Below are 25294 nucleotides of genomic sequence, written 5' to 3'. Positions count from 1 at the left end.
AATCATTTATTTATATTATTTGTACCTTGCCTTTCTTCCAGTACAAGACCCATGATGGCTTTCATAATATTGTCTAACTGGAGTCTTCCCTCTCTCCTTGCAGCAACATTCTGGATTAATCCTCAGTTCAAAATCAAGCTTTTAGAAGAGGATGATGACCCCGAGGACGATGAGGTGGCTTGCACTTCCTTAGTGGCCTTGATGCAAAAACACCGCCGAAAAGCACGCCGAGCTGGAGAGGACATGCACACCATTGGCTTTGCTGTCTATGAGGTAACCCTGCAAGGTCTTTTGGTGTTGCTTTTCACCAGCAAAATTTAACAGAAGCTAATTTCTAATTTTTATCTTTCTCACCCCTCCCCTCATCTTTTTGTAGGTTCCTGAGGAGGTATGTTTTGAGCAGTGAAAAACATTATTGAACTGTGACAGCTAGCTGAAATGGATTGATCTAAAGATTTATTCTCTTCCTTAATCACTCTGCAAGGAATCTGGAAAACATATTATTAGAAATAGTCCCAGTGCGTGTACAGCTTCTTGCATATGGAACAACACTTTGTCCACAACCATGATTAACCAAGATAGTCAAAGTTTTATATGTTCTCACTAGAAATTCTCCATCCCCTGTCATTAACCAGAGCAAGTACGCAACATAAGGAAAGGTCAAAGTACTTCCTTATTTAAAGTTTTTTCAACATTGCAGTGGCAGATGGGTTTTTCTTTTGTTCTGATACTTTCCTGTGTCTTCATCATGAAGGACTTTTTGGTTCACAAGACTTATCCCCCATCTATATGATTTTATCTCTGGGCTTTTATTGGGTGTATTTGTATCTATCCATGCAGTGTGTTGGCTGTTTGTCATCTTTGGGGTGCAGGGATGACCCATTTGTATGGCTGCACCATACACCTTGCTGCTTATCTCCCAGGCACAGGGCTGCCAGAATGTCCACATGAAGAAGGATTTCTTTTTGAGGAACCAATCTCGGGCACGCTCAGAAACCTTTATCAACCTGCGGGAAGTAAGCAATCACATTCGCTTGCCCCCTGGCGAATACATCATAGTGCCCTCTACCTTCGAACCTAACAAGGAAGCAGACTTCGTCCTGCGTGTCTTCACAGAAAAGCAATCTGACATAGAGTGAGTTCCTGATTTGTATGAGTTATTCCAGTATTTATAGTTCTTTGTAAGGTATTCGTGAGCATCTCTCAAGCCTACTCTGCAGAGATTTCTGTGCGTCTGTTCTCCAATATCAAGAGTGTTGTTGTGGTGAGGAGAGTTGGTTGGAGGTGGAGAAAACTCTTTTGGGTTGTAGGTGTGGGCAAAATATTCAAAAGCACGTTTAGGAAGCCACCTGACTGTGCACTATTCAGTGCCTTGATCATCTAAAGTGACTTTATATGTTTAGATACCTGAGTGAATGCCATAACATACCACTGTATGTGGTAGATGGATGGCTCCCCTCAGACTCATTGAAAGGGATCATAGAATCGTAGAATTGGAAGAGACCACAAGGGCCATCCAGTCCAACCCCCTGCCATGCAGGAACTCTCACTCAAAGCATCCCCGACAGATGGCCATCCAGCCTCTGCTTAAAGACCTCCAAAGAAGAAGACTCCACTATACTCTGAGGGAATGTGTTCCATTGTCAAACAGCCCTTACTGTCAAGAAGTTCCTCCTAATGTTGAGGTGGAATCTCTTTTCCTGTAGTTTACGTCCATTGTTCTAGTTCCTGTTCTCTGGAGCAGCTCCCTCCTCAATATGACATCCCTTCAAATATTTGAACAGGGCTATTATATCACCACTTAACCTTCTTTTCTCCAGGCTAAACATCCCCAGCTCCCTAAGTCGTTCCTCATAGGACATGGTTTCCAGACCCTTCACCATTTTAGTCACCCTCCTTTGGACACGCTCCAGTTTCTCAATGTCCTTTTTAAATTGTGGTGCCCAGAACTGGACACAATATTCCAGGTAGGGCCTGACCAAAGCAGAATAGAGTGGCACTGTTACTTCTCTTGATCTAGACACTATACGTTTATTGATGCAACCTAAAATTTTAACTGCCACATCACACTGTTGACTCATGTTCAACTTGTGATCTACTTGGACTCCTAGATCCCTTTCACATGTAGTTTTATTCAGCTAGGTGTCCCTCATTCTATATCTGTGCATTTCATTTTTCCGCCCTAAGTGCAGTACCTTACATTTCTCTGTGTTCAATTTCATTTTGTTAGCTTGGGCCCAGCTTTCTAGTCTATTCAGGTCATTTTGAATTTTGATCCTGTCCTTTAGAGTATTAGCTATTCCTCCTAATTTGTTGTCATCTTCAAATTTGATGAGTATGCCCCCAATTCTGTCATCCAAGTCATTGATAAAGATGTTGAATAGCACTGGCCCCAAGACAGAGCCCTATGGGACCCCACTGGTCACTTCTCTCCAAGATTTAAAAGAGCCATTGTTGAGCACCCTTTGGGGATACAACAAGAGTGGTGTTTTTCCCTCAAAATTTCAATCTCTGTCAAATGACTTTCATACATACTTACTACAGAGCTTTCTAACAATAGTCTTTCTTCTTCAGGGAGTTGGACGAGGAAATCTCTGCAGATCTGCCAGATGAGGTAAGAACCCAACCCAGGAGGTGCTTTGTTAAAGTGTCACCTTTTTTTTTTCCTTTACCACTCTGTACTTATGCTTTTAGCAATTATAGTGTGTACTGATATTTTGAAAGAAACCTGGAAATATTCCCCTTCACAAATTGCTTTGCCACTAGTTTATTTCCTCCTGAAGAGCTTTATTTTAAGTAATCCTAGCTGGTGAAAACAATTTTGAGTGAAGGATGGAGAAGAAAATAGAACTAAAGTAAGGATTCAGCCAATGGAGAGAGGGGGAAATTGTATAAAGAAGTGACCTAATGATGAAGCGAACACAAGAGCCAGTGCGTTATAGTGTGTTAGTCAGGAGCTGGCCATTCCAGAGTGTAAACTTATTACCTGACCGTGGGCCAGACTCTCTCAACTTACTTAGTTGTTACGAGGATACAGTGGGGAGGAGGAGAGCTATTTGTGCTGAACTGAGTTCATTGGAGAAAAGGCAGGAGATATAGATATATATGAAATATAGTTATGAGCTGATCTCATTTCAAACCTGGGATTCTAGAATAAATTCAACAATGGTGGGATACTGACCGCCTAAAAGGGCGGTCTGCTGCCGCCCTAGTTTGCTGTGTGAGGGAGCCGCAGCGGACAAACCGCACGGCTCCCTTGCACAGCAAAAAGAACCCACAAAAGAGGGTTCTTTTTGTGGCGCCATTGTGACGCCGCAAGGTGCCAATGGTGCACTTGCAGCGCCATAAAGGCGCCAAGACGTGTGGACACTAGGCGTCCGTCACGTCAAAATGGCGGCGCCCATGTGTGTAGGGCGCCACCATTTTTACGCCCCCGTCACGTGCGAGGGGCATTTGAAAGCGCCACCCCTTGCACATGACGGGGGCGCCTCATAGCGCCTGTTTAAATCGGGCCAATGTTAGTTGATCTGCTCCTCCTGTTTTTTATTTCCTTAGGAAGAAATCTCTGAGGATGATGTGGATGAAAACTTCAAGAACATGTTCCGTCAGCTTGCAGGAGAGGTGGGTACTGATATACAACATTCTCTGAATTTCTCCCCTACCAGTTGTTCTAGACAGTGAATAGTCAAAATGTACAGTGAATATACAACATATCAATTGCTAATGTAGAAGTGTTTAGTCATTTCAGGCTCATAGTCCTTTGGATCCAATTTGCTGTAGTGGATACAGCACATAAACTTCACCAAAGACTGGTCTGAAAGGCTACCCTAAGGTCACTTTCTTTCAACAACAACCTCTGATGCTGCTGCCTCCTCCTCTTTTTCCTCTTCCTCCTTCTTGTAGATTGAGTATCCATTGTTCAGAATTCCAAATTCCATAATACTCCAAAATTTAAAATTGTCCACATAGATAGCTGAGATACCTTTGCTTTCTGGCGGTTCAGCATACACAAAATTTGTTTCATGCACAAAATTATTTAAAATAGTATGTATAAAATTATTTTCAGGCTTTCTATATAAGGTGTATATGAAACATAAAAAAATGTCATGTTTAGACATTGGGTCCCATTTGCAAGATATCTTATTATGTATATGCAGATGTTCCAAAATCTGGAAAAATCTGAAATCCAAAACACCTCTGCATTTCAGATAAAGGAGGCTCAACCTATATGATCATCATCATCATCATTATTATCTTTATTGATATCCCTCCTTTCCCCCCCAAGACTGCAGACTTACATATTAAAAATATTACAACTAAAATCATAAAACAAAAAAATCAGCATTAAAACTAAATTAAACAATTGACCAAATTAAAAACATACACTGTAAAAGTTTTAGAAGTTTCAGTGTACAATATAGTCATTTGTTAAAAACTCTAAATTCTGAACACCTGTCTGAATAACAAAAAATCTTCACCTGCCGCCTGAAGGACAGCAAGGAGGTGGCCCTTCTAACCTCATTCTACCTTATAGTCTGATACGGATAAAATGCAGAGTACTGTAGTGAGGACTTGTATATTTCACCTAGAATTGGAATGGGACAGTTCAGAATTGGCTAGTTCAGGGTCCAAATTTACCTCCCCCAACAATTTGCTGGTGGATTTTTACTATGTTCCCACCACACACCCAAATTACACAGCATCAGAATTTTACTGATGGCCTTTAAAGCAAAGGGAACATGTCATACGTTTTAGAGAAGGGCTAAACTTCTGGGAATTCTGCAGCTCTCCTTTAAAAGAAGGCACAAGCTCCTTGTACACCATGTTTTCAGTGGAAACAACCTTGTTTTTTTGTCACCGTCACTATACTGTTGAACTTCTTTGGAAGAATGTTGGAGGAAAATGCAGTAAATACATAGAGTAGCATGGAAATACCATATCATTTATGATCTCATGACATCCCAAAGATGATGGTGGCAAACTGGAATGGAGCTTTCTGGATGGACGGATTCTTAGATAAAATTTTCATTTCCATTTTCATGGTATGGCTTTCTTCAAGGTTATCCAGAGCTGTCCTTCAATACAGTGTTTCTTTATGTGGTGGTCCATGGTCTAGTCCCACGCTTCAAGCCATTGGCTGCTGATCCCTGGCAAGTTTCCAGGAAAGAAAAAAGCAAGGCTCTTGATCTTTGAGAGGGAAAAAATGCTGGTTCCTCACATCAGATAATTGCTTTAACAGACATTCAGAGGCTGTCCAAAATGAGAAATTCTTGCCTGATGGTTTCTACTAGAACCTGGGAAATTGGGGGTGGAGGTAGAGTTGGAGTATAAGTCATCAACCCACCCCTCCTGTCACCATGAACATTGTCCTGCTATGGAACGACTGAACTGCTTTTGGAAGACGGTGAAATTCTCAATACATATTACCAATCAGAAATGACATGATCTGCTGTCTGTTCCTCCAGGACATGGAAATCAGTGTCTTTGAACTCAGAACAATCCTAAACAGAGTCATTGCAAGACGTAAGTGTTTCATATTTAGTCCTCTGATCTATAGTGTATAATGATTACAGCTTCTGCACCTTCTTCTCCATGCACATACCCCAACAGTGTGTCATTTTGAAAACAGCTTCATAATTATCCTTGTTCCTTGTTTCCCCTTATGCCAGACAAAGATCTGAAGACAGATGGGTTCAGCTTAGATTCTTGCCGCAACATGGTCAACCTGATGGATGTATCCTTTCTTGATGTGGATAAGTTCAGGAGGAATTGACGAGGATTTTCCTGCTCTAAAGAAAGCCAAGAAATACAAATCTGATCCAAAGATAGGATTTCCAGAACAAGTAGCCTTGCAAGAGATGACAGTTGTCTTTCCTTAAGTCTCATAGCTTAAATGCACTGCAATGTTTTGACGTGCTTTTGCTCATTATTTATAAAGCAGAGTGGAAACTCTATGAGATAACCACTCAGTTGTAGAACATTATTTGCCAGTTGTGTGCTATCGTGCAGTCTAACTGTGTGTAGTTTATCCCAACACCTAAACTGGTTAGAAACCTGTTGAACGTTCAAATTATTAAGCTATTGTTGGAACCAGTCCATATTGGCTCATCCCTCAACCTCTACTCAGAAAAATATTTTGCATTTCTTACTAATGCCAGTGTGTCTCGTGTGTGTGTGTGTGTGTGTGTGTGTGTGAAGAAGAGAGATTCTATTCTGAAACCATGCTATTTCCCAGTACAATTTCCCATTGTACTTACGACCATTTTGACCATTTTGGTATTTTAGCTAGTGGACTATCATGTGTCTGTCTAAGGAAGGCACAAACAAATTGGGCAGAGAATGGATGTAAAGAATGGGATCTAGAAGTGAGAGCAAAGCCCAGTTAAGCAAATATGCTACCTGCTACATGTTTTATGCTTTATCTTTCTAAAGGAACACTGCATCAGCACAACAAGATCAGAATGGATCATTTGGGAACAGAAAGCAGTGTGTGAGAGAACAGAGTAAAGCCATTAATTGAAGCTAGTTGTCTGATTATTGTGATGTGAAACACTTCAGTGCTTTCATTCAGATAGGCACAGATAGCACTGGATTCTAAGTAGCCTTGTTAACAAGCCTTGGCTGGTCATGGGGAGTTAGTTGAAGCAATCAGTCATTCATTCTGCACAACTCTATTTCACTTTATTATATATACAGCAGTGATGGAAAACCTTTTAGGGGCCAAGTGCCCAAACTAAAAGGTCTTCTGCCTTCTGGGGCAGGACTTCTTTTCCAGAGACAGCTAAAAGCCTGGGGGGGGGGGAGGAATAGCTGCAAGCCTCTTCCTCTTTCTCCCCTCCGTGCCATTCCCGACCTCCAGCTGTGTCCAGAGAGGGAGAGTCGGGAAGGAGGGGGAACAGGCACACTCCTCTTCTACCTCTTCTTCCTTCTCTCCCTGCTGTGTGCCGAGGGGAAATGGTGTTGTGTGCCATCTCTGCCACGTTTGCCATAGGTTCCATATATAGCATGGATGTGGGATAATTGTTATGGCACTCCAGATGATGATGATGATGATGATAAATTTTATTTATATTTCCTGCCTCTCCCAATGGATCAAGGCAGGATTACAACCTTAAAACAGCAGTTACATCTAGATTACATGCAATAAAACAATGCATCACTCAAAAAATTTAGTTTAAAACAAGAAAAACATCATCTAAAATGCACAAAAATGTTTTTGGCCTATAACTTCCAACAGTGCTATCCAGCATATAGGCAATTGTGAGGGATTATGGGAGTTGCAGTTCAAATACCTATCCATTACATAATGCAGTCATTCTGATGTGACATGCACACAGATGTAGTGATTGCTCAAAGTCTTTTGTATCCTACATAGTGGTTCTGGGATGGAAGGGTGATGGAATTGACCTGTCCAATTAACAGTTTGTAAGCCAAACAATTTGTATGTTTGTAAGTGGCTGTGAGAAAGCATTATCACTTTTAGCTTCTGGTGCCACTTCCATCACCATTACCCAAACATCTTTGAGCTTGAAGAAATTTGTGGCAGAAGAGCAGGATATAAATACTCGAAATGAAATGAATGATAAACCTGTATCCCAGCCAATACTACTTTTTGGACTTTGCATACTTCCTCTCTATCCTTCAGTGGTTATTAGGAAGCTGGAGGTCCTGCCTACCTCGTCTGTTCCATCATCTTTTCCTCAGATGTAGGAATTGTAAGCTTTTTTCTGTTCCGTTTTTGTTTTGTTTTTTTCCGTGACTCTTCTCATCTTTAGAAAGATGGCAGTGCTCGTTTGGGGCTTGTGGAGTTTCAGATCTTGTGGAACAAGGTCAGGAGTTGGCTGGTAAGAAAGGGAGAGAGGCATGGGTGAGTGACACAACTGATACAACTCAAGAGAGGGGGGGAGAGAGGGAGAGTACACAAAGGACAATGGGAGAAAGAATTAGAGTGTCAGCATTTTTTTCTTTGTCATGACAGAACATATTTCGTCAGCATGATCTGGATAAGTCGGGCACCATGAGTTCCTATGAGATGCGTCTGGCATTGGAAACAGCTGGTACGTTTTGAAGGGGAAGTTATAAAAATGCTACATTGTTGGGAGTGTTTAGGAGCTGAAGTAGATGATACATTGACTGTGCTGTGTACAGATTTTGAATCCAAACATACCTTGTGTAATGCCGTATGTTCTGTTCCACATTGAGGAGTGAGAACATGGTCTAGTTTATCAGTAGGGTTAATACTTTCAGAACCTCAGAAGGCACAGCCAGTAATATCATAGGAATAGGGATCTATCAGTTTCAGCATTCTCTTCCCAATTCAGTTATCAGGTATGTTTTTTTCTTCCCCCTTCTGCATTAATGCAAAGAGACTAAAATATATACTCAACTATAAGTTGACCTCATGCATAGGTTGAGGGCAGATTTGAGGTGGCAAAATTATGGATTTTGATATGACCAATGGATAAGTCACGGGTAAAACTGAGGGACATGTAACAAAGGATCTAAAGGATGAAGCAAAGGAAAATGATACCAAAGAACTTACAAAATTCTGGCAGGCATAACTGTTTGTGCTTACCCTAAAGCCTAGATGGATGAGAGAGTAGAGGGGATTGGTGCTTCTTTTAGGTTCTCTTAGGACGAGCTAAGCTCTTGCCTTTTGCCACTCTACTCAGAGAAGGGGGTGGTTCCTTTTTTTAATAAGAGTTAAAGTACTGGATTTACATTGACCAATAGATAAGTTGACCCAAATTTTTGAGTCATTTTTTTGCCTAAAATTTCTAGACTTATACACGAGTATATATAGTACATTTGGATGAGTTTTTCATATGCATAAACATGTTTAATTATGTACATTTTTAAAACCTAGTCATGTTTTTGTTAACATTTTTTCCCTCTGAAATGTTTCACAGGCCTTGGATGCATTTCCAAGGCAAGATGCACTTCATCCCATTGCTAGTCTTGGAATAACTGGTTTTTTAATTTAATTTAATTTTTTGTGTAGAGAAATGAAAATCCAAAAGATTCCTGTATCTGAGAGAGATAGAAGTTGCTAACCTCCTTTGTTCCCCCAACTCCAAAGTGGCTGTAAGAAAGCATGATGACTTTCAGCCTCTGGTACCACTTCCATCACCATTACCCAAACATCTTTGAGCTTGAAGAAATTCCTCAGGGGTGTGTGTGTGTGTGTGTGTGTACACCCTTTTTCAAAAAAAATGTACATGATTAAACATGTTCTAGCTCACCTTTTCCAAGAGGAAAGCTGGTTTTCTCTCTCCATGTGCTTTGGTGAGATCTGACCTTTTAAACTTGGGATATTGTTGTGGCTCTTGGGGGGAGTGGACAGAAGCCTAATTCTCTTTAAGTGCTGGGGAGGCGCGCACCTAATGGCGCGCGAATTGTTTATTTTTATTTTAAAAAAATTGTTATATAGTCAAGGACGATTTGGAGAAGCTGGCCTGGGAACATTGTTAGAGAGGGCCCTTTAATTTTCCACATTTTCTTTTCCCTTTTCCTTAAGGGGTTTGTGGGTACTTCTGCTCAGAGGAAGTGAGTCAGAGACTTGCTCTGCAAGGAGCTAGTCTACATAACTATAAGGCCAGTGAATTGAACTCAAGGACAGAGTTTGGGGACAAAGGCCAAGCCATCAGGGGGGTCTTTACACTTGTGTTTAGCAGAGGAAACCCACAGTTTTGCTCAGAGTTTCCTTAAGACTTCTCAATATGGACACTGAAGGCCCTGCTGCAGTCACCTGCAACACCTGTGGGATGTTTGTCTTCTTGCCTAGGGATATGGGGAACTTTACCTGCCCCAAGTGCAAGTTGGTAGCCCTCTTAGAAGAGAAAGTACAGCAACTGGAGGCCCAGGTAGCTACACTTCAGCATCATAGGGAGGAAGAAGTTGTCCTGACCAGAACGGACCAGATGGTCCTGGACAGGAAACACACAAAGGAAGTTGCTGGGGAAGAGGAGGTCACTTCACACACAACAGAAGTAGATTGTTGGAAGAAGGTCACACACAGAAGTAGGGAAACCAGGGAACATTCTGTAAGCTTACAGCTACAGAATCGATTTCAATCTCTCTCTACTATCAAGGATGATGAGGAACAACAGCAGGGACAGACCTCAGGGACAGAGCAGGGGACCCAGAGAGCTCCACCAAAGGGAACGGCCGCTGCTAAGCCTTGGAGGAGGCGTGTAGTGGTCATCGGGGACTCTTTGCTGAGAGGCACTGAACCAGTGGTTTGTGGGCCTGACAAGATGTCTCGGGAGGTGTGCTGTCTCCCTGGGGCAAAGATCCGTGATGTGACAGAGAGGCTGACAAGACTGGTCAAGCCTACTGACCATTACCCCTTTCTTTTGGTTCATGTGGGAACCAATGATACTGCAAGGCATAGCCTTCAGAATATCATAAGGGATTATGAGGCTTTGGGTAGGAAGTTGAAAGAGGTAGATGCACAGGTTGTCATCTCCTCTCTTCTCCCAGTCGAAGGGCATGGTCCAGGAAGGGAGAAGAAAATAGCGGATGTAAATAACTGGCTCCGTAGATGGTGCCGCCAGGAACGATTTGGATTCTTGGACCATGGGCTGCAGTTCCATGAGGAGGGACTTCTGGCAAGGGATGGGTTGCATCTCACGCCAGTTGGCAAAAACATTTTTGCCAATAGCCTCAAGAATTTGATCAGGAGGGCTTTAAACTGAGTTATGTGGGGGAGGAAGACAGTATTCTGGAAGGCCAAAAGGCTGGAGAATATAGTCAAACTGACAGAGAGGGAACAAGACAAACAGTGCAAGGACCCAACAGTGGGAGGCAAAAGAACGTGCACAAGCAGCAAGTAAAGGGAACACATGGTCTTAGATGCCTCTACACTAATGCACAGAGCATGGGAAATAAGCACGATGAAATTCAACTCCTAGTACAACAAAGCAAATATGATATAATAGGCATCACTGAAACCTGGTGGGATGAGTCTCATGATTGGAATGTGGAAATAGAGGGGTATAACCTTTTCAAGAGAAACAGGCCAAACAGGAAAGGAGGAGGAATAGCCCTATATGTCAGAGATATTTACACCAGTGAAGAGATCCAGGACATCAATCATGGAAGCCAGGTGGAGAGCATCTGGATAAAAATTAAAGGGGAGGGAAACAACAAGGATGTTATGGTGGGAGTCTACTACAGACCCCCAAGTCAGACAGAGGAATTGGATGATGCCTTTCTAGAACAGATGACCACACACTCAGAAAGGAGAGATGTAGTAGTGATGGGTGACTTCAACTACCCTGATATTTGTTGGAAGTCAAACTCAGCCAGATCCTCAAGGTCTAGTAAATTCCTCACTTGCCTTGGAGACAATTTCATGGTCCAAAAAGTGGAAGAGGCAACAAGGGGATCAGCTATTTTAGATCTGATCCTAACCAACAAGGATGACTTGGTTAATGAAGTGCAAGTGGTGGGATCCTTAGGTGGAAGTGACCATGTTCTCCTGGAGTTTGTTATACAGTGGAAAGGAGAAGCCAGGCATAGTCAGACACGCATTCTAGATTTCAGGAGAGCGGATTTCAGTAAACTTAGAGAAATACTGGGGGCGATCCCATGGTCAGGAATACTAAAAGAGAAGGGAGTTCAAGATGGATGGGAGTTTCTCAAAAGGGAGATACTGAAGGCACAAATTAAAACAGTTCCAGTGAGAAAGAAAAATGGGAGGTGTCGCAAGAACCCAGGATGGATGACAAAGGAACTTTCAGCTCAGCTAAATTTTAAACGGAACATGTATAAGAAATGGAAAAATGGGGAAATTACCAAAGCGGAATTCAAACAAATAGCTACCAAGTGTAGAGATATGGTCAGAAAAGCCAAAGCACAGAATGAACTCAGGCTTGCTAGAGAGGTTAAGAACAACAAAAAGGGCTTTTTTGGATATGTCCGCAGCAAAAGGAAGAAGAAGGAAATGGTAGGGCCACTGCGTGGAGAAGATGGCAAAATGCTAACAGAAGAAAGAGAAAAGGCAGAATTACTCAACACTTTCTTTGCCTCAGTCTTCTCATAAAAGGCAAAGGGTGCTCAACCTGAGGATAATGGAGCAGAGGACAGAATAGGGGAAATTCAGCACAGAATAAGTAAAGAGATAGCACAGGAATACCTGTTTAACCTAAATGAATTTAAGTCTCCAGGACCAGATGAGCTACATCCAAGGGTATTAAAAGAACTGGCCAATGTACTGTAATATCGGAGCCATTGGCAATAATCTTTGAAAACTCCTGGAGAACAGGAGAGATCCCAGCAGACTGGAGGAGGGCAAATGTTGTCCCCATCTTCAAAAAGGGGAAGAAAGAGGATCCCAACAATTATCGTCCAGTTAGTCTGACATCAATCCCAGGAAAGATCCTGGAGCAGATCATTAAACAGAGAGTCTGTGAACATCTAGAAGGCAATGCCATAATCACAAAAAGTCAACATGGGTTTCAGAGAAACAAGTCATGCCAGACAAATCTAATCTCTTTCTTTGATAAAATTACCAGCTTGGTAGATGAAGGGAATGCTGTGGATATAGTATATCTTGATTTCAGTAAGGCCTTTGACAGAGTTCCCCATGACATTCTCACAAACAAGCTTGTAAAATGTGGGCTGGACAAGGCAACTGTTAAGTGGATTTGTAATTGGTTGACCGGCCGAACCCAAAGGGTGCTCAACAATGGCACCTTTTCATCCTGGAGAGAAGTAACCAGTGGGGTCCCACAGGGCTCTGTCCTTGGCCCAGTACTGTTCAACATCTTTATCAATGACTTGGAGGAAAAAATTGGGGGAATACTTATCAAATTTGCAGATGACACTAAATTAGGAGGAATAGCTAATACTCCAGAGGACAGGATCAAAATTCAAAATGACCTGAATAGACTAGAAAGCTGGGCCAAAGCTAACAAAATGAAATTCAACAGGGAGAAATGTAAGGTACTGCACTTAGGGCGAAAAAATGAAATGCACAGATATAGGATGGGAGACACCTGGCTTAAGGAGACAACATGTGAAAGGGATCTAGGAGTCCAAGTAGACCACAAGCTGAACATGAGTCAACAGTGCGATGCGGCAGCTAACAAGGCCAATGCGATTTTAGGCTGCATCAATAGAAGTATCGTATCTAGATCCAGCGAAGTAATAGTGCCACTATATTCTGCTCTGGTCAGGCCCCACCTGGAATATTGTGTCCAGTTCTGGGCGCCACAATTCAAAAAGGACATTGAGAAACTGGAGCGTGTCCAAAGGAGGGCAACTAAAATGGTGAAGGGTCTGGAAACCTTGCCCTATGAGGAACGACTCAGGGAGCTGGGGATGTTTAGCCTGGAGAAGAGAAGGTTAAGAGGTGATATGATAGCCCTATTTAAATACTTGAAGGGATGTCATATTGAGGAGGGAGTGAGCTTGTTTTCTGCTGCTCCAGAGACTAGGACCCGGAGCAATGGATGCAAGCTGCAGGAAAAGAGATTCCACCTCAACATTAGGAGGAATTTCCTGACAGTAAGGGCTGTTCGACAGTGGAACACACTTCCTCGGAGTGTAGTGGAGTCTCCCTCCTTGGAGGTCTTCAAACAGAGGCTGGATGGCCATCTGTCGGCGATGCTTTGATCTGGATTTCCTGCATGGCAAGGGGTTGGACTGGATGGCCCTTGCGGTCTCTTCCAACTCTATGATTCTATGATTCTATGATTCTATGTTTATGCACATGAAAAACACATCCAAATGTACTATAAAGTCTAGAAACAGGAGGAGCAAAAAACCCTATGTATACGCATACACACACACATACATATATTTACATATATACGACACATATACATGGAGATGTGGTGGCTGAGTGGTTAAGATGCTGATTCTGATGATTGCAAGATTGGCAGGTTGGTGGTTCGAGGCCCAAGCACTGCGTGATGAAGTGAGTTTCTGTCACTAGTCCCAGCTTCTGCCAACCTAGCAATTCAAAAGCATGTGGAAATGCAAGTAGATAAATAGGTACAACTTTAGTGAGACAATAATAGCATTCTATGGAGTCATGCTAGCCACCTGATCAATAGGATCATCTTGGACAGTGCTGGCTCCCTTGGATTAGTAGTGGATGAGCCAGCCCTCTATAGTCAGACACGACTAAATCTTGTCAAGAGAAAATCTTTATCTTTACCTTTACCTATGTTCATATTCTGCATAAAAAACATACTTCCTCTCCCAACTTGGCATTATTTAGTGCTCCAGTTACTGCATTTGCTTTCCACTCCACTCAGTTTAGAGGCAGGGTCTTTATTCCCCCAAGACTAACAGGGAAAAAGAAAGATGTTCGTAACATCTGAGGAAGAACAGTGGGACCTTGTTACCCACTGTAATTTGGTTCCAGGATCCCTGTGGATAACAAAATCCGTGGATGCTCAAGTCCCATTAAATATAATGGCAGAGCAAAATGGTGTCCCATATATAAAATGGAAAATCAAGGTTTGTTTTGGGGAATTTATACTTTTTTGGAATATTTTCAAGCCATGTATGCTTGAATCCATGGATAAAAAAATCCATGGATAAGGAGGGCTGACTGTAGCTTACGTTACCGGTTTCTTTCTCTCTCTCAGGTAGTCTCGATGGTGCTACAAGATCTTTTCTTTTGCTCCTTGTTTCACGTGTTCCTCCTCCACACACTTTTTCCCCCCTGGAACTATTGAATTACGTTCTTTCTCCAGCTTCTTGTTGTTGTTGTTGTTGAGGATTTTGTTTAGGAAGAAGCCTCCAGTTCTGTGTTCCTGGCTTATACTCCTAGTAGGCTTAACATTCATGTCTATCTGTTTTAGGATTCAAGCTGGACAACAAGTTGCACCAAGTGGTGGTGGCCCGATATGCTGATGACTCATTGGGTGTGGATTTTGATAACTTTGTTTGCTGTCTAGTCAAGATGGAGACCATGTTCAGTAAGTTCCTCCATTATTGAGTTATGAGGAAGACAGCCTTCTGTAGGAGCAATTAATTCAGCAGAATGTAAGGATACACATGTAAACCTGCTGTTGTTGTTATGTGCTTTCCAGTCAACTCCAATGTATGGCAACACTGACCTGGGGTTTTCTTGGCAAGATTTATTCAGAAAAGATTTGACATTGCCTTCTTGGCAATGTGTCACTCGCCAACAGTCACCCAGTGGGTTTCCATGGCTGAGTTGCAATTCTAATCCTGGTTTCCTAACATTCTTGTCCAACACTCAAACCACTACACCACACTGTTGCCCAGACCTGATGTACACATTCCTATATGTCTCAGACTGATCACAGCTGGCACATGATAGTGTTTGTGTAAAATGGCTTGGATAAGTTCTTGTATCAGCTATTATGAAGGTATAGATCAATTTCATAATCAGGGGCTATCCATCAAACTGAATCATACGATTTTGGGACAAGATAAAAAGCATGGAAACAACTGATGTTTGGCAAGCTGCTACTTGAGTCTAAGCTTAACATTCCTATTCGGACCCCTGCCCTGCAGTGGGAAACATGATGAAATTGCCCTCAAATCCCCTAGAGAGCATTCAGGGGTATAAAAATAAAAACAACTCTGGGGGTGCTGTCCTTGATGTATATTATTAGAGTTTGTGCAAGATTACTCTTTAAGAGTATAACTGTAGAGTCACACACTCAAAACCTGTTCTGCTGCTTCCCAGAGTGCCATTACAATGGTGAAAAAACGTGTAGGACACACATGGGTTGGTTTTGTTTTGTTTTGTCTTTTCAAGGAAGAAAACTTTAGCTTGTGCAGCATCACCATTCCCATCAGGAGGGGAAATTTTGTGGGATCTCATTGCCTTGATTCAAAAAATAACTGGGTTTTGCACTTGTTACCCCAGAAAAGAAAATATAGGTACAGTGCGCCCACGTCATACGTGGGTTTGAGCACATGCTCAAACCTGCAGAGAGCCGTGCAGGAGCGCACGGGGCACAAGGGATGGCACGTTCCATTCAAAGTGAGCATACGCGTTTTTGGGCTTACGCGGAGGGGGTCCAGAACGGATCCCCCGTGTAAGCCAAGGGCGCACTGTGATATATTTCTGTGTAACAATTGCTATAAGATTGTATATTAATAGGAGAGATGCTCCAGGTTTTGAAGGAATAACATCCCTTGGATAAAACATAGGAGATCTTCTCTGTCCAACACTGGAACAGAAGCCATGTTGAGTTTACCAGTACAACAAGATGGAAATCTGTCAGCGTGTGTAGTGTAGGTTGCAGGCTATGTAATATGCACCAAGAATATCAGCTTGAAGGAAACTGAAATTTATTTGGAAATACTGTTCTTATGCCAACCACTCATAATTAAGTTCACTTCAGTGCTTTATAATTCAGCTTCTTGGCTGAGACCCTGCTTCGAATGCTACTACCTTTTGGAGGTGAGGTAGGAGACTGCCAAATATGGACCATTTTTGCCATGAAGTGATTGGTCCATTTCTTGATTGATCCATGAAATTTCCTTCAGATATATTTGTAAACCTGTCTACTTTGCTAAGGTTTTAGATGTCAATTAGAATGTCTGTACATGGCTCAGTATTTAATGTATAACCTGACATAGGAACAAAATTTATGGGAAAGGGTAGAATAAATATCCTTTGTATGGCTAAGTGAATCTCCTTTTCTTAAAACCTTGCAGGGTTCTTCCAAAGCATGGATCCTGAAGGCACTGGCAGTGCTGTGATGAACCTTGGTGAGGTAAGAAAATTAAAATAGAGTAAGAAGCGTTGAACTAAAGATCCTCCCTCCAGCAAGGCAGGGTGTGACACTACTATTTTACAGATGCTATGGATAGGTATCAGTAGACATAGATCCTTCTCTTACAACAATTTTTTTGTGCTGGTCTTTTTTTGGGGGGGTGGGGATATGGATTACTCTCTTGTCCCAGTTCTACAGGTATCCAGACATTCTTTTGGAAGAATGTGAGAAGATTGTGAGAAGAATATTTTGCATTAAACCAGAGATGTGGAAATACATGGCCCTCCAGATATTGTTGAACTTCAGTTCTTTTATGCTGTAGATAGCTAGCATAGCTAAAGGAGAGGGATTATGGGAGCTGCAGTCAAACAACATCTAGAGGTCTACACATTTCGTGTCCTTGAATTAAACCAGAAGTGGAAGATCCAATGGCTTTTCAGCAGCAGATAGTTCAACTGACAGGTATTTACTTTAAAAAAAATAAAAATAAAACTTTTATTTCTATCCCACTTATTTGTAAGAAACAATCAATGAGGCTTCCAATAGTTACAATCATATAGATATAATACAGATAATAATAATAATACGAATATATACGGAGACACACACCCTTAAAAAAGAATTAAACCATTCTAAGATTAAAATTTCAAACGTTAAAATCAACCCAATTATATTACAATAATAGAATAACACAATAGCAGTGGGCAGAATCATCATGTCCGGGATTACACAAATACGCAGATGCACCAAGTACTTAGTTCTAAAACAGTGATTCCCAAACTCTGGCCTTCCAGCTGTTTTAGACTTCAGTTCCCAGAATCCCAGACTATTGACCAAGTTGGCTGAGGTATTTGGGAGCTGAAGTCCTAAACACTTGGAGGACTAGAGTTTGAGAATCACTATTCTGGAAAGAAGAGGATAAAGTGACAGGAATATCAGCACCTCGCCTTAGAAAGGGTGAGTAGTTTTAATAAAAAATGACCTACTGGATCAGACAAAAGCCATCTCTAGTTCTGTATTCCACTTCCTGCAGTGAACAAAGAGAAGATTTTGCAGAAGATAAACAGATCATGGAGAAGTAGCTCATCTTATTTGGAGTAATGAGTTTGTGCTCTCAGATGGAGTGCACCTGCCTTTTCCTTCCCCCAGGAGGTCAGATCAGCCAGATGTTCATAGAATCATAGAGTTGGAAGAGACCACAAGGGCCATCCAGTCCAATCCCCTGCCATGCAGGAATTCACAGTCAGAGTAGCCTGACAGATGGCTATTCAGTCTCTGTTTAAAAACCTCCAAAGAAGGGGTCATGGTCTGAAATACCTTTTCTCCCATTGGTAAGCAAAAGCAGTAGGGGGTCCTTTCTGGGACTTGACAACTGCTGACTGGTGGAAGATTTCTGGACACAGAATAAGGCCCAAGTGACTAGTCCTCTACACCTCATCCCAAAAGGGACCTACTCATGCATAAGTCACTAACAGAATGCTGGCTGGTACAGTGAAAAGGCTGTGCAACTGGTCCCACCATTTAATATATAATTAATCATCTTAATGGAGGTGTATGCAAGTCTGGATTAAGGTGGTTGGGGTCATGAAGCAGCAGTTTTCCTCTGTCTGTGTGTGTGATCTGCTCTAGGACTAGAGTAACAAAAAAAAAAAAGAAAAGAAAAGAAAGAATGAATGAATAATAAGCTAGAATGCAACATTTTATTTATTTATTTAATTTCATTTACTGAAGTAGCACAGAATGTGGATGAGGAATGAAATATCAGGAGAGATACAGGGATTTACTGGCAAAGAAGAAGAAGCAAACTTAACCTGGATTTTCCCTTCTACAGTTGACCCATAGCCAGCCAGCAACCTGGAGTACTTGTACAAATTGATAATCCAGCCCTGGATGCATGTGTACCTTGACCGATAGTTTCTCTCAAACCACTTTTAACACTTTCTTGAAAGTAAACAAAAGAAAAACTGTATCCTTTGTGATTTGCTCCACAATTTGAATTGTGTTCTTCAACTCAAAGTGTGGCAATTTGTGGTAGCTTCACAACATCAATCCTTGGCCACACTGCGTAAAACAGATTATACACGTTAGTTGTTCTGGGCTTCTATGACTGAATTTACTGGGTTTTATGGGGTTTTCAGGCTATGTGGCCATGTTCTAGAAGAGTTTCTTCCTGACGTTTCGCCAGCATCTATGGCTGGCATCTTCAGAGAATGCTGGCAAAACGTCAGGAAAAAACTCTTCTAGAACATGGCCACATAGTCTGAAAAACCCACAAAAAACTATGGCCCCATTCCCACTGGTGGTTTTGCTCTGGAAGGAACTGGGCAGATTCGGGGGGCCCCCTCCCGAATCTCTCCGTAAGCAAGTGCTCACTACAAATCAGGGGCATTTTAACCTGAATGCCCTCTTGGGGAAATCCGGGTTTAACATGAAGGCATCTGCTGTCAATCAAGCGATCGTCATAGGTGATGTTTGCAGCTCTCGTTGGGGCATCGGAAGTATGCTTTCCCCCCTCCTTTTTTTTAAAAGGGGCACAAAATGCACCAAAATGTGTGTGTGTTGTGGGCATTTGGGTCAGTGCAGGTTATGATCTGCCCTTGGCCCCATTTTCAACCCCAAAATGCAAGCTAATGCATCCTGTATCCCCCCACTCCTTCACCCAGCCAGAATGGCTCTTTTGCACTGAAATAATAAAATAGATAATAATAATAATAATAATAACAACAACAACAACTTCCTCACCTAGGAAATGCCAGAAAAGGATGTGATTGCCATGCATTGTTTTTTGCTTTCAAAAGCAATTCAGGGCTACCCCTGAATTCCTTAGAGACAGTAGCAAAAGCATGTATCAATTTTCCAAATTGAGAAGAGCAACTTTGTAACATTCGAATTGTAGCATTCATTCGCAAAGGAAAAAAAGTCTTGCCCTTTGCAACATTTCCCCTTTGCTGCAAGCGAGCAAATGAAAGGGAAAGGGAACAAGCAGCTAGCCACGTTCTATCCATCTATGTATCTGCCTCAAGCAAAAAACATGTGCATTTTTTGTCAAAAATAATTTTAAAAAATAAAAAGGGAGGGAAGGTGCCTGATGGGAGCTCTGTTCATGCCCTGCCTTTGACCTGAACTGAACTGACCCTTTTCCTCCTGCTTACATTCTCTTCAGAGGAGGTTTGCCATTGCCCTCCACTGAGGCTGAGAGAGAGTGACCTGTCAGTTCCAATAAAGTAGACCCATGGAATCAATTGGGAATAAAAGTGAAATGCAGCACAGGCATTCTGACTGTAGCATCCGCATATAACACAAATAATAATAATAATAATAATCCAGGAGCAAGAGGAAATGAAAGTAGCACAAGCAAGCACACAGACATGTCACCCAAAAAATCATGCGCATAGATTGTCAAAAATAAAATAGGCTCCTTCTGCAGCCTGATTTCCCTACATCCCTCCTCCGGCTTGGCCCCACAGCCCAATTTCCCTTGGCAATCCTCCTACTCCTCTTTCCTTCCGACCCTCCCCTCCTCTGAGCTGCCCTGGCTCCTTCATCCTCCTCCTCCTGCTCCATTATAGAATGCCCTCCATGGCTCCCTTCTTCCTGCGGGTCCTTCATCCTCCTCCTCCTCCTTCGCCGTCACTTTCTCCAGCCCCCCCCCCCCCGGCCTCCCTTTGCAACCTCCATCAGTCACCCTGATTTCCCCTTTTAGCCTCCTCTCACCCTTTGCCTCCTGTCAGATTCCCCTTTTGACATCCAGGCTCTTTCCCCCTCCTCCTTCTCCTATGAGGGGAGGGAATGATCTGCCCTCTACCCACCCTCTGACCTTAATCCTCCCTGAATTTGCCCCGATCATGATCGGGGGCAAGTTCTTATTTCGCAGAACCTGGTTTTTTTCAGAAAAGACGGATTTTACCCCGAATCTGGATACCCCGCGCTAAGAGGCATTTGCTTGTGCATGCCTCGAAATGGATTGTGACAGAATAGGGCCCAGTATGTACTTCACATGGAAGAATCGATTTCTCCTCCAGGTTAAAAGGTAGTCTGAATGGGCCCTATGAATGCCGGCCATGAAAACCTTTGACTTCACACTGAATTTACTGTTGCTTTTTTTTCCTTCGCAGTGGCTGACATTCACAATGTGCGGCTAAAGCAGAGGTGAAGCTTCTTGCTGCAGTGACCCTGTTGGACTGGGCCGCCCCAAGTGCCTCCACATCAGGCTGACACAGGATGGCCCTACCCATCTCCTTTTTCATTAATCCACTGCTGAGCAAGATGCCTGATTCCTCCTCTTCCCTTGACCACTGACACAGTAGTGTCCCATGATTTAAGCACCCTTTCTCACACGTATTACTTGCTGGGGATCAATATCTCTGTAGAAATCAGGGCAGAGAGGAGGCAGCTCTTTCCTACTGTGAGTGTACCCCCTGACATCACTAGATTTGCTGGGGCAAGCAAGAGAGGGGCATGAGTGTATGCTGGCTTTGATGTAGCTGTACTTATCAGGAGGGGATGCCTTCAGAGTTGCCTGTTGCTTCCCCTAAAAGGTTGGCCTTTTTACACCACTTGCAGCTTTTACTCAATCTGGTCTTGCAAGAAAATCATCAGCTGTCTCTTGGGATCTTTCTACACCCCTCATCTTTGCTTTTCACTGGTAAATTTAGTGGCAATGGGAGAAGGGATCTGAGCCGTTAATTCAACTCTGTAGTCTTACATAAATGAATACCCCCACCCCAAGTGGTAAAGTCTTTTGCTGAGATCATAAAGGAGCTCATTTTTTCAGAATTATTGCAACTATTCTCCCTGCATAGAGCATTTTCCCTTGCAAAAATACAAAATATCAGGTAATGCATAAGAATTATTGGTTCGAAAACAATAGCCTCTTCCAAGCAAAAGGCATGAAGAAGCACTTGCATAAAATCCCAGATTCTAGGACGCTGAGATAATGGTCCTGGTCCCAAAACTAAGTGCTGTGCATCAGGAGTTCTGTGCCCTCTACATAAAGCAGGCAAGGTTATTCTTGGAACCTGTAAGTGCAAGATTCAACTACAGAGTGAAAACAAGTCATCCTACCAGATTTATGAAAAACCTCAAGTAGAAAGAAGGGAAGCAATTTACTTCTTATTAGTGACCTCAGTGGCCTCTCACACAAAAAAATGCTGCAGGTGGCTTCATCTGTCCTTGGATATCTGTAACGGATGAGACTGGCTGTGATTAACAACAAATTCTTTTTGGAGCAGACTTCAAAAAAATCAAAGCATCACAACTGATTTCCTGACACTTGAGTCTTTAAGTTTCATTTTTACCCCTCTAATTAAAAAACATAGCCAAATTTTTAGAACTTCTAGTAGGGGGCCCTACAGGTTGCCACAAACATGTCCTTGGCTTTGTGTAGTACATGTGCTAAATGACGATGTCTGCTTCAGTATGGAGGGCTCTTTCCTTCATCAGTCAGAAAACACTGGGCATTCTTTCCTCAGTGGATTTTAGCTGAGGGAACTAAGACAAAAAACAGAAGTGGCTGGAAAGACATACAAACTATCATACACAATTAAAACCTTTCCTGGAAATATCTAGCATCTCTTAAGGGTTAAAAATGAAGCCTGCTGGTTTTGAATCTTTTTTTTTGTCTTGTCTCCCAACACTGTCCCATACAGCTCAGAAAATAAACTGGGAGTAACTAATACTGCAGCTTTGTTGGAGCTGCAAGCATGAATATGACCACTACAAGCAATATGCAAGCATTCTGAGTAATCAGGCTAGCGCAACCAAAGGACAGAGTCCCCTTCAATATATTACTCCTAGCCCTGCCTCCAACTTTCTCTTTGGCCTTGGCTCAATCCTTTTTCTGCTTTTAGTTTTTCCACTCTAGAGATTTCTTCTAGAGAAGCAAAAATAGGGGAGAGTATTACTCACAAATTGTTCCTTAATGCTGAATTGCTACAGTGCTGTTGCACGAAGCACTCTATCATACTATGCTTCTCTGTCCCTCAGAAGCTTCAGAATCACAGTAGAATTCCCACCTAAGCAGCAGTTGCAAGCAGCTGATTTTCACCTGCAGATAATTGGTGCAGGATTGGATTTATCTTTGAACCATGTCCTTCTAATTGTTATATTTTGGAGTAACTTAACAGAACAGCAACTATCAAGAAGATTTGCCAATCTTTAATGCTGCTCTGACATGGATTGGAATCTCTATTCCGCACTTAAGATGTATGTTTGAAAAAAGTATAAACCAAGCTATCAGAGGGGGAAAGAGTAAACATTTTCAGTTACTATCCTATATATGGAAATTGCAATTGCCCTTTTTGCTTTTACCAGTCATGCCTGGCATTTGACAGGCTTTTAAAAGTCCACAGTTTCAGCTCTGTCATTTTATTTGTGTGCCAGACAAAATGATTCAGATGTAATAAAATGTGGATCTGGCAGTTTTCAAAGGCATGACAGAGCAAGGTGGAAGTTTAAGTCAGTAAGAGGAAGAATGTGGACATGAAGGTGGGCATTCAGGTCTCAGTGCAGAGTACTTCTGACAGCAGGAAGCTGGCATGAAGAGTGCTGGGATTTTCCTCTTAGTAGAAATTGTGTTTCGCCATCCCTCCGCTGCCATCTTCTCTAAACACTGCCAGTGCATTCCCAGGTTTGGTTATCCCATAAGAATGTTTAAAATTCTTGAAAAGGAAATTTTAAAATACTTTAAACTCCCAAGAGGAGAAAAGGTGCCAAGTAGCCATTCCCAATATGAGGCTTCTGCAGGATCACCAAAATGCCATCCCTCATCTGATTAAGGAGAGCTGGAGTCGTGTAAGCAGTAGATGCAAGCCAACTATAGTTCATTACAGAACTTTTCATAACAGAACCTTTGGTAACAAAACTCCCTGAATCCTCCCAAGTAGCATGACTTGTGGCCATGTTGATTTGGGGACTTGTAGTCTAAGAAGTAATTTTTTAAGCTTTGGTTTGGGATGATAGATTGATAGGAAATTGTTAGACTAGATGTAGCAAGATCGAAATTACAGAAGGAAAGTAGTGAATCAGATCATGTTGTACTGTCTACATACTTGCCCTCTTGTGTGCCCCCTTGTCTTCCATATGGACATTCCAGCTCCTGGTTACATTTCTTTCTTCACAGCCCCTCCACCGCTGGTGCAGTGCAATATTTCCCTAGGCAATGCCAATCCTGACTCCTTCATGCCTTATGCCTGCATCCAGTTGGCAGAGTGGCCTTACTGCTTGATTAAAGGGCCTCATCCTCCTGCTGCTTTTGAATTCCTGCAGAATATGGTTCCAATGATAAACCACTTCAACTCAAACAGCAGGGCTGCCTCTTCAGCTCAATTTGCAATATATGTGAAATAATAAATAGAGATATATCAAAATTGTGGCTTGTGCACTGAGTACATGTTTGTAAGTGGATTTACATGTGTGTAAGAATGTGTATATGTGCTCATGCTGATGCACAAGTTGGAAACTTTATGCCTTTGGCAGCAGTCAGGTTGCCAGTTTGAGTTATTGTAGTCCATATGGTAATTTGCCTACGTATAAACTAATACAGAATTCCAGCCTATGTATAGAAGTTGGCATGGCATAAAATTATCATGTTCCATATACGTGCAGCCTTCTAAATTCACAACTTTGACTTTTGCGGATTTGATTATTCACAAAAAATATATATATATATAAAGTTTATTAGATTTTAAAAAGACATACATATTAAAACATACAAAATAGACAACATACAACAAACCAAGCGTACAGTGTTCAAACATTACTCCGAGAATACTTCTCATTTCCTTAACATTAACTTCTTTCTTCCTCTCACCTATTTATCTTTAACCTTATCATTATTCATCTTCCTACCTTTATTCACAAATTTGATTAATATGCTCTCTCTAAATCCTCAAGCATGACTGTCTAGTCAACTTCCATGAAAAGCAGCACTGGAGGACTTAGAGAACACTTCTCTGGACATTTGTAGGTCCTCCAGTGCAGTTTCGTGGTCAACTTGTGGCAGATGTTAACTATAGAATTGCCCTAGAGGACCTAGAGCAGGGGTGATGAACCTATGGCATGAGTACCAGAAGTGGCACTCGGAGCCATCACCTCAGTACAGTGGTGCCTCGGGTTACGAAAGTAATTCGTTCCGCGGCCGCTTTCGTAACCCGAAAAGCCTTCGTAAGCCGAATTGCCATAGGCGCTAATGGGGAAAAGCCGCGATTCCGTGCGAAAAAGCCGAAAAAAGCACCAAAAGTTTTTTCGTAACCCGAAAAAACATTCGTAACCCGAAACAATAATTCCCTATGGGATTTTTTTCGTATCCCGAAAATTTCGTAACCTGGGTATTTCGTATCCCGAGGTACCACTGTATAGAGTTTGCCAGAGTTTGTTACTAGGAAGTCAGAGGGACATGGCACTTTGTGATAAATAAGTTTTGGGTTGCAGTTTGGGTACTCAGTCTCTAAAACGTTTGCAATCACTGACCTAGAGTTTCCTAGAGAGGTGTTCTGAGGTTTAAAAAAAGTGTTTTTTTTTTAAAAAAATTGTGGGTTTCCACTTTCATGGGGGTCCTGTGCCCCTAATATGGAGGGTCC

The 25294-nt window shown here is 42.1% G+C and overlaps 1 protein-coding gene across 1 annotated transcript in view; it reads left to right on the top strand.

Moving 5' to 3' along the window:
• The window catches only part of CAPN11 (calpain 11), a 56027-nt gene extending 31942 nt beyond the window's left edge, over positions 1-24085 (top strand). The window contains 12 exon segments of the mRNA XM_042475068.1: positions 104-273; positions 377-388; positions 924-1135; positions 2575-2614; positions 3556-3621; positions 5466-5523; positions 5670-5734; positions 7776-7844; positions 7979-8057; positions 14820-14936; positions 16657-16715; positions 20831-24085. Of these exon segments, the coding sequence (XP_042331002.1) occupies positions 104-273; positions 377-388; positions 924-1135; positions 2575-2614; positions 3556-3621; positions 5466-5523; positions 5670-5734; positions 7776-7844; positions 7979-8057; positions 14820-14936; positions 16657-16715; positions 20831-20857 (974 nt within the window). The 3' untranslated portion in view covers positions 20858-24085.
• Positions 24086-25294: the final 1209 nt, after the last annotated feature.

The sequence above is a fragment of the Sceloporus undulatus genome, chromosome 1 (assembly GCF_019175285.1).
Source record: "Sceloporus undulatus isolate JIND9_A2432 ecotype Alabama chromosome 1, SceUnd_v1.1, whole genome shotgun sequence".
NCBI lineage: Eukaryota > Metazoa > Chordata > Lepidosauria > Squamata > Phrynosomatidae > Sceloporus > Sceloporus undulatus.
The sequence above is the reverse complement of the archived record's forward strand: the minus strand, read 5'-3'. Positions and strand labels throughout refer to the sequence as shown.